This window comes from Dermochelys coriacea, chromosome 12, assembly GCF_009764565.3.
Source record: "Dermochelys coriacea isolate rDerCor1 chromosome 12, rDerCor1.pri.v4, whole genome shotgun sequence".
Classification (NCBI taxonomy): domain Eukaryota; kingdom Metazoa; phylum Chordata; order Testudines; family Dermochelyidae; genus Dermochelys; species Dermochelys coriacea.
In genome coordinates, this window is record NC_050079.1 from 5434249 (window position 1) to 5455350 (window position 21102).

General features: G+C 49.3%; 1 protein-coding gene across 4 annotated transcripts; it reads right to left on the minus strand.

Annotated features, from left to right (window-relative positions):
• Positions 1–750: 750 nt before the first annotated feature.
• On the minus strand, positions 751–19473 carry LOC119841219 (agouti related neuropeptide). Of its 4 annotated transcripts, none has more exons than XM_038368449.2 (4): positions 19384–19473; positions 3521–3708; positions 2287–2381; positions 751–1166 (listed from the first exon to the last, which is right to left on the minus strand). In XM_038368449.2, the coding sequence occupies exons 2-4, from the start codon at positions 3693–3695 to the stop codon at positions 975–977; spliced, it is 462 nt and encodes a 153-aa protein (XP_038224377.1). In that variant the 5' UTR covers positions 3696–3708; positions 19384–19473; the 3' UTR covers positions 751–974. The 4 variants fall into 4 exon arrangements, with proteins under 4 accessions (XP_038224377.1, XP_038224376.1, XP_038224378.1 ...); XM_038368448.2 differs by lacking the exon at positions 19384–19473 and adding an exon at positions 9398–9443; XM_038368450.2 differs by lacking the exon at positions 19384–19473 and adding an exon at positions 9403–9439.
• Positions 19474–21102: the final 1629 nt, after the last annotated feature.

Consider the following 21102-nt stretch of genomic DNA (forward strand, 5'->3'; position numbering starts at 1 on the left):
CTCCCGGCGCTTCCCTCCGGCTGCTGCCAAACATCTGTTTGCTGGTGTTAACGCACTCGAGGAAGGGGGGGAGAAGCAGGAACATGGCACGCTCAGGGAAGAGGCGGGGCCAGGGTGGGGATTTGGGGAAGGAGTCGGAATATTGCCAGAGAGGGGGCAAAGTTGGGGCAGGGACTTTGGGGAAAGGGTTGGAATGGGGGCGGGGAAGGGGTGGGAAGAGGTGGGACCTCATGGAAGGGGTGGAGTGGGAGCGGGGCTGGGGGGGGGTCAAGGACCCAGGGGAAAGAGGGGAAGTTGGCGCCTATGGTTAGGGGTCTATTTCAGGCATGGGTGGGTGAGGTTTTGTGGCCTGCAATGTGCAGGAGGTCAGATTATCATGATGGTCCCTTCTAGTCTTAAAGGCCACAGTCTATGAGCCCAACAGGTCTGCTCTACATCACCGTGGTGGACTTGTGAGGATTTTCTTGAGGTCATCTGTTATCAAACATTATTGTATGAGACCATCTGTGTGCCATGGAGGATTGCTGCTCCCCCAAAACAGGAACCACTTCTGCTTTCCAGCCGCACCACCTCCAATGTGGAGAGAGCACTTTGTAAAATTCCACAGACTCCCATGTCACAGGCAATCTGGTGGAAACAGAACACAGATGACATGGCTCTCAGCACTCTCACAAGACTGATAGTCCCTGCCTTCCCCAGCAGTCACCTCTCTGAGATAGCACTCCCTAAATCAGACACAGGGATGTCTCTGTAACATGTTTCTTGCTAATGGGCATGAAGATATTTGCTGTTTCCTGCTAAAGGAGAATATCCCTGTGAGAGACAAAGAAAAAGCCAGGGGCGGAACAACTGAACTTGGTGACACTATTTACTAGCAGATTGTTTATTGGAACTGCAAAGGGCACACGGGCGTAAGGAAAACCAGTTACTAATCCAAGGAGCGAAAAAAGGGGGTGGCGGGGAACAAGCCAAAACTAGTTCTTGCCACACAGGAACGTGGCATTGATTTTCCTGCAATAGCAAAAGGCATTGAAGAAGCGGCAGTAGCAGGTGGCACAAGGATCACAGCAGGGGAGCTGGTGCCCAAGGCAGGATTCCAGCAAGCGAACACATCTGCGTGGAGAGCGCTCCTCTCGGCCCTGAGCCTCCAGTGCAGCAGACAACACCTGCAGGAGGAGCAAAAGAAAAGGGGTTTCATACAGAACAACAATGCACATGAATGGCGAACCACTCAGTGTGCTCTTGGGACCTCCATCGGCATGCTGTGTGAGGGCAGAGGTTTAAACATTTGCTGTGCTTGCACTGAAGTTGGATTGATTTAGGGGTGCTGCACGTGGGTTTCATCAGATCTCCAGAAAGGGACATGGAGCAGGTGTACAGGCATATGCCAGAACTGGCTCCGCTGGGGAAAGAGAGTGCCCTGAAGATGATATCCATTTACAAAGGGTCTGAACTACAATGTCAGGGTATGTCCCCATGTCTCCAGGGAAGGGTACACAAACCTGGTGAGTCTGGCCTTGAAGTCCAGGCCCCATGTTCTCTGCAGCAAAGTCCCCAGACTCTCGTGACATTCGGTGGTAGCTTCAGATAAGAGTGAGGTTTGTAATGAATTAACCACGTAAACAGATAGTGACCCAATCCATGCAGCAGCTTCCAGACTGGTTATCTTGTTATTGATTTCAATTTATTTTATACTCGCCTCACATTTTAGTTTTCAGTGTGCCGTAGATTTCTGTATTGACAACCCATAACGCACCTCAGCAGTTACCAGGCATGGGAGAGCTGAAGATTTTAGCATCGGGGATGATAGGGATAGTTAGGGCTTGGGGCACACAGAGACTGTGGGGAGTCATTTGCTGGATGTTTCTGCTAAAATGATCAGCGGTGAAGCAGTGAACAATACTGACATTTAAACTGTCATCTTTAGGTTTGGGAATGAACATGTCATAGAGCTGAATGGTGTCATTCGCATCTCACACAGTGCTTGTCTCAGGCTCTCTACAGACTCAGGCAGACAATACTGCATCTGTTACACTAGAATCATGTATAAGATTTCCTTCACAACCATGAAAAGTAGCAATGAAATCTCAGCTTCTAGAGCACAAAAGCGTGGCAGGGAGTGAATTGCTCAGCGGTAGAACACTGGCCTGTGCTCTGCAGGAAGTCAGACTAGGTGATCACAGTGGTCCCTCCTGGCCTAAGAATCTGTGAATCTGTGACATGTCTCAGAATACAGCTAGTCAGTGAGACGATGTTAGGAACCCCCCAGGGGTCATAGGAAGTTACCTCTGGCTCCAGTACACTGGCTTCCTGCACGAGGTCCTCATCAGCTACACGGAGCTCCATAGCCATCCTGTCAAACCCAGGTCTTGGTAAAGTCCCTGTGGAATACAGACAGGGTGAAGGACGCTGCTGATTGGCTCCTGGGGACTGGCTGAGCCAGAGCTCCACTCCGACCCCCCCCCCCCACACACACACACACACTTCTCTACAATCCAGAGTGAATGGGGACAGGGAGAGATTAAATGGTCACAAATGTCACTAAACAATGATGTGCCTCAGAGGTGCAAAGGACTCACCAATCTGGGACAAGTCTAAACACACACACAACGGCTACCATCTGCCCACCACCTTCACTGGATGCGGCTTGCAGATCTCAATGCCCCAGGCTGAGTCCCATGGGAAAGAAGCCCCCAAGATCTCTATCATGCCCTTCCTGTGTTAGCTGAGAGCCAGTGGCACTTCTCCTGTCCAACATATCAGAACCCAGGCTCAGGAGTGACAGATCCAAACAAGGGAGAAAAAGTCCAGTATTGTTACACTCTTAGTTATTGTCAGTCACAGTCTCAGATGGAGATCCTGCAGGGCAGGAGGGGATCTCCATCACCGCCTGGTGCTTCCTGCAGATCCCTGTGCACAGGGGATCGAGAAGATCCTGCAGCAGGAGGGGATCTCCATCATCGCCCAATCTTCCCCGTAGATGCCTGTGCATGGGGAACAGGGGGAATCCTGCAGGGCAGGAGGGTCTCTATTTACCTCATAGGATAACGTGCAGTAATTTGGCAGAGTCAGCCAGGTATCAAGTTACAAGTCTGGGCGTGGCTATGCTAATTAGGGGATGCGATGTTGCCATGAAAATGACTACGCTTGTGAGGGATGCTGTGCCAACCAGGGACCGACTGTATTCCTGCCTTGTGTGAGTGAGCTGGGGCAGGAACAGAAGGGTGAGCCATTTCTCCTGACACAGCAGACCCTGGGTGTGGTTCTGAACATCACGCCCCTCGAGGGAAGCTGGGCTCTCCCAGGACACGGGGCTGCATTTCTTTAAATGGTTTCTCTTTTCCTAGGCTCATAGACTTTACAGTCAGACAGGACCATCATGATCATCTAGTCTGACCTCCTGCTTGTGAACTGGAACAAAGTGGCAGCACTGCTTGTGGCCACTGCCATGTGCCAATTAGCTCACTGGTCATTGCTCTCATCGGGGAGACAGGGCAGCCTTCGGGAGGGAAACACTCACCTGTGGACCCCACTGGTGCCTCCTTGAATTTCTGCAGAAGGCTGGGGTAGCTGGACCTCTCTGCCCCATCCAGACTAGGGCGCAACTCTGACAGGTGACTGCTGCTGAGGTCGGAGGTGAGGATGGCCTGGATTCCCTGCAGCACTCCCCAACTCAGCAACAGCATATTCAGCATGATCCCCCAGAACCTGCATAACAGGAGGAGGATCAGGGACTGGGCACAAAGGCCGAAGTTCAAAACGTCTGCTCTGCAGGCTGAATGACAGGACATGGATTAAACACAAGCTCCATTCCCTGGTAAATTAATCACTGAACTGATCATCTCAGGTGGACACCGTACTGAGAGGGAGGGTGCCTGCCTGCCTGGCTGGCTGCGCTGCATACAGGCAAGGCCTAGAGTCGCTCACCATGTTTATTCACTTGAACGAAAGGCGAAGACCCTGAGCTGGATTGCTCAGTGCACCGGGAATGGACTCTGGATACGGTACCTGCACTCAGTGGTGGCAACTCTCCTGATTTTATCATGAGTCTCATGATATTTGTTGTATTTCTTAAAGCCCCAGCTGCTGGAGTCGGCTGATTGCATGAGAATCTTAGCTTTCATTAAAAAAAGAAAAGAAAAGTAAGCTTCCAGCCTTCCTGGTTGCAAAGAAAACCTTGGAAACATGAAGTGACTCCCCTAAAGGCTCAGGAACTAGAAGACAGATAAAAAGAACCTGGCTGGTGTTTTCAGGCTGAGAAGATCCCATTTCTCTGGTTTGCCTGAATACCCAGACAGGCCTGCCCTGGCTTAGAGAGGAGTCCACTCTGGCGGGTGGCACCTGGCCTAGCTGCTACTTCCAGGTTCTGTGACTTTGCCAGCTGCCTGCCAGTCCTGCCTTGTGATTAACATGCGGCTGATGGAAGGCAGCTTTTGGCCTGGGTGAGCTGCACAGCTTCACAGATGCAGCTCAGGCCACATTGTTCTCTGAGAGGATGAACAGTTTCCAGTGAAGGGCTCCCCAAATCTAAGAAATAGAGGGCCTGGGCACCCCAGCCCTGACTCGCTAGAGAAAACAAGCACTGGTGTAGGGGACTCCTGAAGCCCTCTATTTCTTAGATTTAGGGGAGCCCTTCATTGGAAATCGTTCATCCTCTCAGAGAACAATGCCACCTGAGCTGTGTCTGTGAAGATGTACAGCTCACCCAGCTGTGTAACATATCAGGGTACAATCCAGACTACTAAGCAGTTGTGGCACCCCTTCCTGCAGCCATGGGTGCCTCACAATGCCTTGCTGTAATAGCAACTCACAAACAGCCTTCTAGCATGCAAGCCACACACCCTGAGTGTCTGTGTGTGACTGCAGCCTGACAGCCACACTTGGGTTACATTCTGGCTCTGAGTGGTCTTAGTTATACTGCTGGGTTACCCCAATACACCCCAGTCTTAGATCTTCCTCCAGAAATGTATGTCCTGTACCACCCAGCCCTCTCCTGGACAATACAAGCTATGTTAGGTCCATTATTTCTTTAAAAGGAACACTATGCACATAACTTGCCACCCCAAATGGAGTTTCCCAGACCCTTAAATTTAAACACACTGGATTAGATAAAATAATAAAACAAGTGGTTAATTAGAGAGAGAGATTTTAAGTGAGCACAAGGAATGAGGCATAAAAGTCAGAAATGGTTATAAAGAAAATAAAGATAAAACTCTACTGGTGCCTAACTCAACAAACTATGTTAAATTCAAAGCAAAGTTTTCTTTCACCTGCTTTCAGCAGTATGACTGACTAAACTTCTTACAGCAGGACCCCACCCCTAGTCCAATGGCTGCTTCCTTTATATCCCTTTAGGTGCAGTGAATCAATGGGCAGGGGAAGAGCGGGGTGTCCCTTGGGGTATTGGTCCCTCCTTTTTATAGTTTCAGTCCCCATTTTGAAAAACATTTTCAGCTGAGAACCAGGAGACAAAAGGTCTGTGTGGAAGGATGTTCCTTGCAGCTTTGTTCTCACCTCTTTGTACTTCCTTTGTCTCCCCTTCCCGCTTGATCATAGAATCATAGAATATCAGGGTTGGAAGGTCATCAAAGCAGAACCAATCCCCAACTAAATCATTCCAGCCAGAGCTTTGTCAAGCCTGACCTTAAAAACTTTGACGGAAGGAGATTCCACCACCTCCCTAGGTAACGCATTCCAGAGTTTCACCACCCACCTAGTGAAAAAGTTTTTTCTAATATCCAACCTAAACCTCCCCCACTGCAACTTGAGACCATTGCTCCTTGTTCTGTCATCTGCTACCCCTGAGAGCAGTCTAGATCCATCCTCTTTGGAACCCCCTTGCATGTAATTGAAAGCAGCTATCAAATCCCCCCTCATTCTTCTCTTCCGCAGACTAAACAATCCCAGTTGCCTCAGCCTCAGCCTCTCCTCATGTGTTCCAGTCCCCTAATCATTTTTGTTGCCCTCCGCTGGACTCTTTCCAATTTTTCCACATCCTTCTTGTAGTGTGGGACCCAAAAGTGGACACAGTACTCCAGATGAGGCCTCACCAATGTCAAATAGAAGGGAACGATCACGTCCCTCGATCTGCTGGCAATGCTCCTCCTTATACATCCCAAAATGCTATTGGCCTTCTTGGCAACAAGGGCACACTGTTGACTCATATCCAGCTTGTTGTCCACTGATGACTCAGATTACTGCTTAAATGCATACTAAGCAGAGCACATGTTCCTTTATTTGCAACAGACCTGTTTGCCAACATGGGTTAATAACACTGAACAGTGGAATCTCACAGCTTCACCTATAATCTTGCCACACATATTTTCCCGGGACGATACTGACCAGCAAGTTACAAGTTTTCAAAGGGTACCTTACAAGGCATACTTTATGCAAAGGTTAGTGTGTCAGGTGTGAATACAGGGGAGCATTTGGTCATACCATGTTGTCACAGGATACATCTGAGATGTTTGCTGGTGTCCACTGCCTGCCTCATTAGGAAAGCTATTGTCCTGGTGGGCCAGAAAGTTCCAAGGGACAAGCAAACAGACCTGCTGGAGAAGAGGGATTATGAGGCCTCTGATCCAGTTCTCAGAGCCACTCCATTGGTGTGATCACTTCTAAGGCCACTCTCCCTGAAATTGCCTTGGGCTAGGCACCCTCTCTTCCCCATTTTCCTGATAAACTGGAGTCACCAGGCATGGACTTGAGTCAATAAGACAAATGCAGACACCTCGACTCACTCACAATAAAGACCGCTCTGGTTCTTAGTGCCTCTTTTTTAGGACGTCTCGTGTGATGTTCCCTGTGTCTCATGCTGCTCTCCCCTGATGCTGTGAAGAGAAAGACTCAGCTCCATACCTAGGATATGGACTGCAAGTCCTGTACCCAGGACCTGACAGCCCCATTCAGTGGGAGACCCCCAGCAGTAGCTTTCTGTGAGGAAACTGATCTTGGCAGCCTCCACTTGCTCAGTGAGGAAACGCAAGGGGGTTGTTGCCTGCCAAGGTGCAACTGCGGGGCAGGCTACAAGCACCCCTTCCTCAAGCAGCCACAGTGACTGGGTGGCCAGCCAGTAACAGGCCTCCTCTCTGCCTGTTTGCACCACATCACAGTGAAAAGTTGCCTCTCCCCAGGGGATTTGGTTGAGGTGGTGTCCTCCCATCGGGTCTGTGCTAGTGCCGGTAAATTTCATAGAATAGAATAGAATACCATAGTTGGAAGGGACCTCAGGAGGTCATCTAGTCCAACCCACTGCTCAAAGTAGGACCAATCCCCAATTTTTGCCCCAGATCCCTAAATGGCCCCCTCAAGGATTGAACTCACAACCCTGGGTTTATCAGGCCAATGCTCAAACCACTGAGGTATCCCTCCCCCTTGCGGGGGGGGGGGTTCATTTGGGGCAGTCCTTAGAGTTCTTGCCCACTTCGGCTGTTTCACAAGTGAGTTCTTGCCCTTCCCAGACAAGTGCCTTGCTTTTCTCCAGAGGGCACAGCTGGTTCAGTATTGGGACATTCATCCCATCCCCAAGAGGAGTGGAGCCAGGGAGAGTGCTTGTGATGCTTCCCGGCCTTTGTCCCTCTCACTACCCATCTTGCACCCCCTCCTGACAGCGGAGACCACATGGTGCAATTGCCCAGCCCCCAAGCCCAGTGCTGACCCCTCAGAGACACCTCAGACTCCCATAAATTAGACATATTCTCTTCCAGGGGCAGGCTGTGGGGCAAGGCAGGGAGAGGGAGTGGGCAGGCTATGGGGCATGGCAAAGAAGGGTATGGAGCAGGGCAGAGAGGGGGTATGGGGCAGGCTGTGAGACCAGACAAGGAGGGATGTAGGATAAGCTGTGGTACTGGGCAGGGAGGGGGATGTGGCAGGCTGTGGGTCAGGGCGGAGAGGGGGCATGGGGCAGGCTGTGGGACCAGACAAGGAGGGGTAGAGGATAAGCTCTGGGACTGGGCAGGGAGAGGGAGAGGGCAGGCTGTGGATGGGGCATGGGGCAGACTATGGGGTGATTCCCCGCAGCCTGTCCCACCCCTCACATCATCTTTGATTCCACACAGCCCACCACTGAGATCGTCCCTGATTCCCCGCGGCCTTCCCTCCACAGCATCCCTCATACCCTGTGCCCTGCCCTTCCTGTGGTCCAGGATTCCCCAGGGCCAGCCCCTCACATTGTCCCTGGGTCTCTCACGTTTCACGTACTCCGAGGCAAGGCAGGGTAAAAGGCTCCCATCTGCTTCTCTCCATGCAGGTGCAGATGAGGCTCAGCTTGCCTCTGCGCCTGAGTGTCACAACGTGGGGAAAGCTCCTAGGGGAGCAAAGTAATGACATGGGGCTGGAATGGAGTTATTTAAAGAGGAAACCAAGGAAACGTTGGCAGCATGGGTAACAGAGCACTCGGGACGGGGCGGTTTCCTGAGCGGGTAAATCAGGCCAGAGGTCAAGGAGGAATTTCTAAGATTGGAAGTGAAGGAAGAACCAAGGAAAATGGCAGGAAGTGAGGTGAAGAAATGGGATGGAATTAAGGTGAACAAAATAGACACCGAATACGGGAGGACCTTCCTGCCAGGGCATCGTACTGAGCCGGTGAATTGTCTCCTCAGGGAAGCATTGGGAGTCTAGTTCCTTGGCATATTTAAAACAAGCCTAGGCAAAGCCCTCCAGCTCCCATTCCCATCTGCCACCTGTGGGTGCATCTCAGTCGCCTGTTGCCTCTTGTTGTGATCTGGACCAGGAGCTCTTTGGGCAGGAACTGGCTTTTCCCTGTGTGTCTGTGCAGCACCTGGCACAATGGGTTCCAGCTCCTGGACCAGTCCTTTTGGGATGACTGCACTGCAAAGAGAACACTCCAAAGTCCCTCAGGTGGCAGAACTCTGGGCTGCCCCTGGGTGGATTAAAGGGTTCCACGCAGGGCTGACTCCAACTCTCTTTCACTTCTTTGACCCCTGCACCCAAGTATCATGGAATTAGTTCTCCGTTGCTGCGGCACATCGGGATGGTTTCAAAAGCCATATAATCACCACTGGAGTGGGAATGACACAGAGCCCCCGGCTCTCTGCAGTCCAGCTGTCTGAGAGCAAATTCACCTGTTCTCTTGTAACATTTCCATTCCCAGCAGAATTTCCCCACCCCATTCACTTTAGAACTCCCAGAGCCCTGCCCTGCTTCCAGGAAACCTCCACACTAGAGACCATCTGAGTAAAGTCACCGTCGGAGACTGGCATGCAAACCCCTGTGAAATGCATATACACACCTGCACTCCATCTCCCCAGGAGTGTAACACCACCACACCCACAGCCCGGTCACCATGAATTTGCATACACCTTCACACATAACCCTCACATGCCACAAATCCTAGACAGAGCACCACACAGCCTTTTTAACATGGTTGGGGGCTTACCGTACTTTGCTCTGCTGATCTCTCTGGGAAAAATGCTGTGCCTTTGTGTCTAGATTTCCCCTCTGCTAGTTGAGTGGGGTTTATATTGGCTTTCTGTAATTAAGTACTTCAGCCACATGACTGTGCTAACCTACCAAGTAGGTGGGCTTCTCTGCAAATAGTTCTATGTCCATATCCTTCCTCAGCTGAGGGAAGGGCCGGAGGGTGCGGGGGTGAGAGAATTTGCTTCTCTACACCCTGCCAAGCTCTGGCTCCAAGAAGGGTGACTGGCTCCCTCACTGCCATATGCACCAAATTCAACGACAGACTCACATTGATTCAAACAAGCCCCGTCTCAGCACCAGCTGCTACATGTATGGATATACTGCAGTCTCAGAAGCATGGTCCTCATGATGCCAAAGGCAGGCATTATCCCTGCCATGACCCTGTTGGGAATCCTGCATTTGTTTCTGGGCACCACCTAACCAGAAATACAGGGTCATCCAGAGGGAGTTAAGAAAAGAGCAACAGAAAATGGCAGTGTGAAGGAACATCTAAAGAGCTAAGGGCCAGACCCCAATTGGTATAATCAGTGGTGCTCCACTAACTCCAATGGTGACTGGCCCCATTGACTCCAAAGGAGAGACCTCAATTTACACCAACTAGAGATCTGGCACTTCGACTCATAGACTCCTAGACTTTAAGGTCAGAAGGGATTATCTAGTGCAGAGGTTCTCAAATAGTGGTCCATGGACCACCAGTGGTCCGCAAGCTCCATTCAGGTGGTCTGCAAATAGTCCCTTCTAAGGTGTGCCGCACACAAAACAATGAAGGGCAACACCTCTGCTAATTAGGTACCTGAACCCTGGAGAAGACCCACATGTAAGATGAGGTAGTGGCCTTGGGGGGAATAGGAGGGAGGGGGCAGTGGGGTGAGAAGAGGGGGTGGGGGGAATTTGGGATGTGCAGGTCTGCAGCAGCCAGAGACTTTCCCCAGCTCCAGGGCTGTGGTTGCCGGGGAGAAACAACCCTACTTCTCAGCCTCAGCTCTGTGGCTGCTGTGGTGGGGAGAGAGCCCCTCCTTCCCAGCCCCAGCTTGGAGGCTGCCGTGGCAGGTAAGACTACTGATATTAAAAGACGAGTTATGTGCTTTTATTTGTAGAACAAAAAAAGTTAATTATTATTGAGTTTTTTTTATATAGAGCTTTTATCCAAAACACTTCACAATAGTTAGCTAACAGTACAAACAACATTTGGAAAGAGCATTAAGTGGTCCGTGAACCCTCAGCAATTTTCAAGTGGTCCGCGAACAAAAAGTTTGAAAACCACTGAGCTAGTGTGATCTTCTGCACATTGCAAGCCACAGAACCTCACCTGTTCATTCCTATAATAGACCCCTAACCTCTGGCTGAGATACTGAAGTCCTCAAATCTTGATTTTAAGACTTCAAATTACAGGGAATCCATTTACTTTAGATTCAGACCAGCAAGCGACCCTTGCCCCACACTGCAGAGGAAGGCAAAAAATGGTCAGGGCCTCTGCCAATCTGACCAGCGGGAAGTTCTTTCCCAATCCCAAATATGGCAATCAGTTAGGCCCTGAGCATGCGGGCAAGATCCAGACACCTGGGAAAAATTATCTGCAGTAACTCGGAGCCTTCCCCAGCTAGCGGTTCATTTCTGGCTGTTGGAGATATTTGCTAAAAGCAGTCGCACTGTAGGCCATATGCCATGGTAGGCAACCTCATCATCCCATCCCCTCCATAAATGTATCAAGCACAGTCTTGAAACAAGGTAGGTTTTTTGCCCCACCACTCCCCTTGGAAGGCTGTTCCAGAGCTTCATTCCTCTGGTGGTGTCATAAATATAAAGGGAAGGGTAAACACCTTTAAAATCCCTCCTGGCCAGAGGAAAAACCCTTTCACCTGTAAAGGGTTAAGAAGCTAAGATAACCTCGCTGGCATCTGACCAAAATGACCAATGAGGAGACAAGATACTTTCAAAAGCTGGGGGGAGGGAAAAACAAAGCCTCTCTCTCTCTATCTGTCTGATGCTCTTGCCGGGGATAGAACAGGAATGGAGTCTTAGAATTTGGTAAGTAATCTAGCTAGAGATGCGTTAGATTCTGTTTGTTTAAATGGCTGAGAAAATAAGCTGTGCTGAATGGAATGGATATTCCTGTTTTTGTGTCTTTTTGTAACTTAAGGTTTTGCCTAGAGGGATTCTCTATGTTTTGAATCTAAATTACCCTGTAAAGTATTTACCATCCTGATTTTACAGAGGTGATTCTTTTTACTTTTATTAAAATTCTTCTAAGAAACTGAATGCTTTTTCATTGTTTTTAAGATCCAAGGGTCTGGGTCTGTGGTCACCTATGTAAATTGGTAAGGATTTTTATCAAACTTTCCCCAGGAAAGGGGGTGTAAGATTTGGGAGGATTTTGTGGGGGGAAAGAAGTTTCCAAACGGACTCTTTCCTAATAATATAATACTGGTTAGAGGTTTGGTGGTGGCAGTGATAGTCCAAGGGCAAAAGGTAAAATAGTTTGTACCTTGGGGAAGTTTTAACCTAAGCTGGTAAAAGTAAGCTTAGGAGGTTTTCATGCAGGTCCTCACATTTGTACCCTAGAGTTTAGAGTGGGGAAGGAACCTTGACAGATGGTTAGAAACCTTCATCTAATTTCAAGCCTAAATTTGTTGGTGGCCAGTTTATATACATTTGCTCTTGTGTCAACACTGGCCCTTAACTTAAATAGCTTATCTTCCTGCCTGGTGTTTATCCCTGTGATGTATTTATAGAGAGCAATCGTATCTCCCCCTCCAATTTTGTGGGTTAAACAAACCAAGATCCTTAACAGGTTTCAGAGTAGCAGCCGTGTCAGTCTATATTTGCAAAAAAAGAAAAGGAATACTTGTGGCACCTTAGAGACTAACAAATTTATTTGAGCATAAGCTTGACAGATTGTCAGAGCCAGAAGAGTACCCAGATGTCACCTAGTATAGGACAGGCCCAACAAAGAAAATAACAGAACGCCACTAGCGACCTATCACTCTCACAGATCTTGGGAGACAGCCCGGTCCTTGCTTACAGACAGCCCCCCAACCTGAAGCAGATACTCACTAGCAACCACACAACAGAACCAGTAACCCGGGAACCTATCCTTGCAACAAAGACTGTTGCCAACTCTGTCTACATATCTATTCAGGGGATACCATCATAGGGCCTAATCACATCAGCCACACTATAAAGAGGCTCATTCACCTGCGCATCTACCAATGTGATATATGCCATCATGTGCCAGCAATGCCCCTCTGCCATGTACATTGGTCAAACTGGACAGTCTCTACGTAAAAGAATAAATGGACACAAATCAGACGTCAAGAATTATAACATTCAAAAACCAGTCTGAGAACACTTCAATCTCTCCGGTCACACGATTACAGACCTGAGAGTGGCTATCCTTCAACAAAAAAACTTCAGAAACAGACTTCAACGAGAGACTGCTGAATTGGAATTAATTTGCAAACTGGATACAATTAACTTAGGCTTGAAGAGAGACTGGGAATGGATGAGTCATTACACAAAGTAAAACTATTTCCCCATGTTATTTCTCCCCCCACTGTTCCTCAGACGTTCTTGTTAACTGCTGGAAATGGCCCACCTTGATTATCACTACAAAAGGTTTTCCTCCTTTCCCCGCTCCTTCCTACTGGTAATAGCTCATCTTAAGTGATCACTCTCCTTACAGTGTGTATGATAAAACCCATTGTTTCATGTTCTCTGTGTGTGTATATAAATCTCCCCACTGTATTTTCCACCAAATGCATCCGATGAAGTGAGCTGTAGCTCACGAAAGCTTATGCTCAAATAAATTTGTTAGTCTCTAAGGTGCCACAAGTACTCCTTTTCTTTTTTGCAAGATCCTTAAATCTCCTTTCATAAGTCAGGTTTTCCATTCCTCTGATCATCCTAGTAGCCCTTCTCTGCAGTAGTTCCAGTTTGTCTGTATTGAATTTTATCTTGTTGGTTTCAGACCACTTCTCCCATTTGTCAGTCATTTTGAATTCTAATCCTGTCTTCCAAAGTACTTTCAATTCCTCCCAGCTTGATGTCATCCACAATTTTTTTAAGCACACTCTCCACTCCATTATCCAAGTCATTAATGAAAATATTGAATAGTACCAGACCCAGGACAGACCCTGTGGGACCCCACTAGATACACCCTCCCAGTCTGACACTGAACGATTGATAACTACTCTTTGTGCTCAGTCTTTCAACCAAGTGTGCACCCACCTTATAGTAATTGCATCCAGACCACTTTCCCTAGTTTGTTTATGAGAATGTCTTGTGGGACTGTGTCACAAGCCTTACTAAAATCACATGTAACCCAGGCCTGAATCATGGCTGCAGCCTTATCCCTTTTCTCCTCAGGGGTATGGGTCCTGAGTTCATATATAAAGGCACCTGGTGCCTCTGCCCAAGGAAATCCCTTCCTAGTGCATAGAACACAAAGGGCTTGTCCCTGGAGAAAATATTTAACATGCAATGTCAGAGAGGAGTGTCAGTCGGAGCACACATGAATAAAACAGCTATCACAATTTCCAGAGTAATAAAACAGTATCCAGTGCTTTATTATGTCTGGGGAATTCAGGGATACAGGACAATGGGGAAAAAAGAATCAGGATAAGAAAAGATAAAAACAACAATATATAAACTCTACCCCTCCCAACATTTACAGCCAGTACCAACCATGCTGTGCTCCCTCCTAGCACCTGTCCAGGCAAATAGTAAACTTAGGCCCGGGTTTTGGTGAGTGGTGTAGCACTGAAGTTTGTGGGCTTAGAACAAAATATCAAAATAAACAAGGGTGTTCTTACAAAGTATTTCCACCAAGGATTGTGAGGTCATCCTTGGGGCTCTCTGGTCTGGAGTCCAATGTGTAGTTAGGCTGGCTCATGGTAGCCTGACTATTACTCTCCTCAGCCTCCTGAGGTTCTGGTCTCTGCTAAGATGACACTGTTCAATGTCCCAGAAATCCCAAAAGGACCCAGAGTCTTCCTTGGGGTAGGAATGTGGAGGAGAGAAGGGTCCTCTCTGGCTGTGATGCTTCTTTCCTTGCTATGCTCCAAACACATCCAAAACCGAAAGTAAAATCAGACCCATTTATCTCCGAGTTCTGGCTCATGATTGGTTCTGGTAGTATTGCTAGCCAGTTCTGTCTCTGCCCTGAACCCAAGGCAATCTGGGAAATGGAGTCCTGAACCTTGGCTACCATTGCTGCTATAGTCCAGGAATGATTCCCTTAGATGATCCATATGGTATTTCAGGAGCACCCCTTCCAAAAGGCCTATACATGTCTACTGCTTTCCCCCTAGCCACTAGGCTAGAAACCCATCAAAGAAGGAAATTAGGTTGGTTCCGTATGATTTGTTCCTGACAAATCCATGCTGACTATTCCTTATAACCCCATTATCCTTTAGGTGCTCGCCAATTGATGGTTTAATAATTTATGCCAGTATCTATCCAGTAACTGAAAGAAGGCTGACTGGCCTATAATTCCCCAGTCCTCTTTGTTCCCCTTTTTAAAGACAGGTGCTATGTTTGCCCTTCTCTAGTCCTCTGGGGAAATTCTGGGGGCTCCTGAACTAATGCAGATTGCTCTTCCCACTCCACCCTCAAGCATACCCCATAGTCTAAACTAAGGTGGGGGCAGTCGTCAGCCTTCTCACCAACAAAGCATTCGATTGGGCTTCCCCATGACTGGGACGCCTTCCTGCAAGCCTTCTCAACCATCTTTGATGACCTACATCACATATGGTCTGCAGAGGCTGCTCTCCGGAAGCATGAGGACATGCTCTTGCCTCCTGCCCACCTCAAAAGAGCTTGGAAAATGGACCAGCCCTGTCCCAGTGGGGGGGTAGAGCCTGGGCATCATCAGAGCTCCATGCTTTGGAACCACCACCCCCAAGCAGAATCCAACCCAGGAACCAGGGGGTCTTTCCGCATTTCCAGTTGCTGCTATGATTGTGGGTCTTGGGGCAGGTGTAATAGATCCCCCTGTAAATGGGGATGATAGCATCTATAAATTGGCAGTAGCCCCAGAGTCTAAGGCAGTCCAAACCCTCCCAATTCCAATCTGGCCAAAAACCATCCCAGACCTGGTGGAGGCGATTGATGGATCACCCGTATCATCAGGACTAGTGACCGAAGAAACCATCCCTTTAGACGCCGTAGTGGAAGGTACTAGGAAACAATATGCTTTGATGTGATCCACTCTCCGTTCTTCCCAATAATTCTTGGCGTTGCTTGGTTGGAGCAGCATGACCTATTTTCTCTTGGTGGTGGAGGAGCATTAGCTTCCCCTCCAAATATTGCCAGAAAGCTTGCCTCAAACAAACCAACAAACAACCTGGTGATCTGCACCACAGGTCCCAGGACTGGATAAGATGCTCGGAAATGAGACCCCAGACAGGGGGACTAGCCAGAAGGAAGCAGCTCCAGACCAGAACCTCGGCTTCTCAACAGGTACTGAGACTACCTGAATGTATTAGAAAAGAAAAACAGATTCACTACCTCCACACAGGGACTATGACTGTTCAATACACCTACAGTTTGGGCAAAGGCACCCAGTGGTCAGATGTACACCATGTCTGAACCAGAGTTGGAGGCACTATGTGTGTATAACCAGGAAAATCTGTCAAAGGGCTTCATTTGAAGATCTACCTCCCCAGTGGGGGCACCATTCCTCTGTGTGTGAAAAAAGGTCGGGCCACTATGTCTCAGCTTAGACTATTGTGCATTGAACCAAGTGACTATTCATAATCAGTACCCCCTACCCCTCCTCCTGGAATTGTTGGATGCCTGAGGACTGCCAGGATCTTCACTAGACTAGCTGTTTGGGGGGCATACAATCTAGTGCACATAAGGCCAAGGAACGAATGAAAGACCACTTTTAGTACCTGATATTGGCACTTTGAATACATAGTAATGCCACTTGGCGTAACCAATGCCCCCACAACATTTCAACATTTCATAAATGATGTGTTCAAGGACATCCTGGAGCAGTATACGATCATCTACCTTGATGATATACTGGCGTTTTCTGAGTACTCTGAGCAGCACTGTCATCATGTCTAGTCAGGCCTAGGGAGACTACAGAAGCATGGTTTGTTCACCAAACAAGAGTCGTACACTATCCACCACTTAATTTTTAGGTTACATCATCTCCCTGAAGGGCATTTAGATGGACCTGAACTGAACAGTACCCTGGACCTTCTGAGAACTTCAGAGCTTCCTGGACTTTGTAAATTTTTTATAGGTGATTCATCACCAGTTCTCTGAACAAGCAGCCTGCTGTCTTCCTTTCTTCGTAAAGCAATTTGATTAATTTGGTTGCCTGAAGCCCAGCTCGCTTTTGATCAGCTAAAGGCCACCTTCACCACAGCCCTGATTCTGGCACATCCTGACCCGACTCACCCATTTGTAATGGAAGCAGATGCATCCAGCCTGGGCTGCGGGGCAGTACTCTCACAGTGACCTCAGTCCATTCTGCACCCTCATGCATTCTACTTTTGGAATCTCATCACTGAAGAGATGCATGATGGAATCCTGGACAAGGAGATGCTCACCATCAAAACTGAATTTGAAGAATAGCATCACCACCTTGGGGGAGCTTGGCTTCCAGTACAGGTTTTCACTGACATAAAGCCTTGAGTACCTCCACAAGGCCCAAGCCCTGAGCTAGAGGCAGATAAAGTTGGCCCTGTTTTTTTCTCAATTCAAGTTTACAATTACCTACCACACAGGAAACCAAAATGGGAAAGTCAACGTGCTATTGCTAAAGGGGGATTATTACTGGGAAAACAAGGAACCTTCTTCCAAGCTCCCCTACCTCCTCAAGCCTGGTAATTGTGTCAATGCCACAGTCCAGCAAGACCTGCTCTCCCTTACCCTGTCTATCCTGAAAGAAGACCCACTTGCCCAAGGAACACAGTCTGTTCCCTTAGGGCCTGAGATGCACCTTTCTTTGTGGGATGGTATAACACACATGGAGCACACATATGTCCATCTTGATGCCCCAGACTGGAGGAGCTATGGCTGTGTCATGATTCCTGGGTCACTTTGGCTGCCAGAAGACCTCCCACATGGTCGCCTGTGTTTTCTGGTGGTCCTGCATGTAGGCTGAGGTCCAAGCTTATACGGATTCCTGCAAGTGCTGTGCATGTACCAAGTCACCCCAGACCAGAATGCTCGGCAGCCTAGTACCCCTGGAGAACCCAGCTAGGCTGAGTCTGCCATCAGCCTAGACTTCATTGTGGAACTGCCACTGTCTGATGGCCACACCACAGTCATAACAATCATGGATCATCTGACTAAAATGGCCTACTTCATCCCTGCAACCACCTGCCCCCAGCTGAGACTACTGCCCAACTCCTGGAGCAAAACCTGGTCCAGCTCCACAGACTTGCAGACCATAGAGTTTTGGACCCATGCCTGTAGTCCACCTCTCGTTTTTGGCATGAAGCATTCAGATTACTGGACATCCACATATCCATCACCACACACCTCACCCCCAAACAGATGGAGAAGCCGAAAGGGTGAACCTAACACAGGAGCAGACCTTGAAGTGTTTTGGAAATCAGCACCAAGATAACTTGTCCATGCTTCTGCCATATGCAGAGTTTTCATATAATAATACTGACCATGCCTCTACAGGTTGGAGCCCCTTCGCTAATTATGGGTTCTAGCCCAGTTTTCACCTGGCATTACCAGCAGCCTCCCCAAACCCAGCTGCCACAACTGGGTCCAACAGAGCCTAGAAGAGGTGAAGAAGGCTTATAAGAAGCATGCAGACCATCAGGGACAAGAAACTTCTGTGTTCACAGTAGGCCAGAGAGTGTGGTGGGCTGACAAGCACCTCCTGACAAGCAGTCAGCCCTCCCGGAAATTGGACTACAAGTCCAATACACCAGCAGATCAACCTGGTTACCTTTAAACCACAGCTTCCCTGGTCTCCAAACACACCCAGTTTTTTCAGGCTTCTCTTCTGAAGCCCTAAGCTAAGAACCCCTTCCCTGACCGAACCACACCATTCCCTCAATTAAGGGGTAACAAGGAGTACAAAGTGCCTGCTGTTCTCAATTCCCAATGGGCGTCTGTACTGTCTGGTGGACTGGGAAGGCTACAGCCCCAAGAAGCACACTTGGGAACCTACTTCCCATGCCCCTGCCGTGCTGAGGGAATTCTACCAGACTCACCCAGACAAGTCTGTACCAGCACCATCCTGATGGGCAGAACAATGTAAGAACCTGCAGGACTGGAACCTGGCACAATGGGTCTTGTGCATCACAGACACTTCCACATCACCAATGGAAGCTTAGGCTGGGGTTCTGCAGGAGGGCCCTGTGAAGCTAGGCACTGCAGGAAGTACCACCCAGAATGTGCTTGAGTGGTAGCCCCCTGCAACCCATTGATTGGCTCATACTGCTGTATAAACCAGGAAGCCAGCCTGAGGAGCTGTCTGAACAATGATGCACATGGCTGCTTGCTTCTACTCCAGACCTTGTCTTGCTGTGGACCCTAGACTCAGGCTCCTGACTCTGGTTTGTCCCAAACTCTGCTACTTGCCCATTGTCTGTAACCTGGTGCCTGACCCTGACTCCCTGGTATCCTGACCCGTCTCATCCCCACCCTGCTACTTGTCTCCTCACTGCAACTTGGAGCCCAACCAAGAGACTGGTTAACTGAGTCCAGGGGCTTGTCACTGCGGTGAACAGTACAATAATGTCTTCAGCACCAAGGGTCAGCATTTGAGTAGTATACAGGGAATTAGCCAGTGCAATGAATGAGCTAGGCTGACTGGATGCTGGCCAGGAATAAGCAGAGCCACCCGGAGAGTAGTGACCATCCATGTCCTGCTGGCTCACTGGAGCACCCTTGGATAGCAGGACTGTCGGGGCATGGTCTCCCACAGCACCCGTTTCTGATACGACAGTGTCGTGTACTCACCCTGCCTTCAGTCCTCAGTGTCTGGGCAGACAGAGAGCAGGTCCCAGCGGGGAAGACTCAGCCCTTCAGCTGAATCCAGCAGGAGCCACCTGAAAACAAACAAATTGATGCGAGTCCACTGGGGGACTCCCTCTCTTCCTTGAAGGGCTTCTGTCAGGCTGTGGACCTGCCCAGCACCCACAGGCAGGGCTGGCAAGGGTTCCAAAGCAGTCCTTCGTTCCTTGGGAGGTCCTGGTGGAGCTCGTCACAGAAGCTGCCCCGCACCTCACACAGGATTGTGAGGCTTTCCTGATAAGATATAGTCACATCACAGCTCCCGCACTGTCCCCAAGCATGGGGAGATGCTGAAAGAGCTGGGCAGGCAAGAAAGGGAACCCTGTGTCAGGAAGACTGTGCCTTAGCTTTATTAAGCAGCAGAGCTATTCTGACTGTGTGGGTAACAGCTCCATTTCGGGTCAGGCAGCTGAGGGCTCCAGTTCCTGCACTGGAGGGGAGTTGGCATCTGGAAGAGGCAGTAAAAACTGAACTGGGTGGAGAGAAGGGATGGGTGAGTTCAGCTGCAGTGAGAGAGAAGAGCATTTCCTTGAGATCCTGCCAGACACAGACTGACCAGAGCACTGTAAAGAGGGATTGGAGATACACAAGGCTTCTTTTGCATGGGGATACTGAAAATATCCACTGAGCAATGAGCAAAAACTACCCCTGCCCTGGTGATAGTCTGCTCACCCGGTGCCTACACCCAGCAACAGTCTGCTCGCTCAATGCCTAGACCCCACGGGGCTGGATCCCAGCAGCCAGAGAGCATTTGTGGCTGTGCAACCTCTGACCCTACTGTAGAAATTGCACATGGAAGGACTGTAAGGAACACTTGAATGGCACAGAAGCAACTGGGTCACGTAGGACAGTGATAAGGGGAGGTGATCCCAAGGCTGTTACTAAGGGACGTGGTTTGCAGTGTTGTAGCCATGTTGCTCCCAGGATATGAGAGAGACTAGGTGGGTGAGGTAATATCTTATATTGGACTAACTTCAGTTGATGAGACATACAAGTTTGAGTTACACAGAGCTCTCCTTCAGGTCTGGGGAACAGAGGTGGATTAGGCATTTGTGGGGCCCTGGGCCAGAGCAAGTAGGGGCCGCTCCCCAGCCCTTCGCCTGCAGTCCCCCCCCCACGCTCCTGCTGGGGAGCGGGGTTAGGGTGCAGGGACTTGCCCTGACCCGCTTGCCCAGCGCTCATGCTGGGGAGTGGGTTCATGGTGCGGGGGCTTCCCCTGCTCCTCAGCAGGAGCGCTGGGTGGGAAGACCAGGTCAGGGTGCAGGGGTACCCATTTTTCAAGGGCCCCCCCAATTGGCCAGGGACCCTGGGCATGGGCCCATTGGCCCAGTCGCTAATCCACCACTGCTGGGGAAGGAAGCAGAGTGTCTGAGCTAAATACAAGTTGGAACCAATTGTTAAGCAGAAGGGGTAACACACGGCAGATGGTCACTTGAAATGAAGTGGGCAATTGGGGGTTAGATTGTTATGCATAAAGGGTTTGAAGTGGACAGTTAAGGGTAGCAAGCTGTGGGGCATGTTACAAGTTGTCATGAGCCATAAAACCAGTGTCCCTCTTAAGTCCAATAGATGCAAAACCTGAAGACATATATCCACTGCTACAGTGATCCCCCACAACACACCTGTCAAGTTCCACGGTCTTACAGATGCTTATCACAACACGTG

Bases quoted from the DNA above. Each gene is read 5' to 3' on its own strand.
- LOC119841219 (XM_038368447.2), bottom strand. From the start codon at position 6,458: ATGTATCCTGTGACAACATG. The intron at 3,709-6,438 runs GTATGACCAAAT...CCTGTTATGCAG, and splicing joins ATGTATCCTGTGACAACATG to GTTCTGGGGGATCATGCTGA. The intron at 2,382-3,520 runs GTGAGTGTTTCC...TGTATTCCACAG, and splicing joins GGCACCAGTGGGGTCCACAG to GGACTTTACCAAGACCTGGG.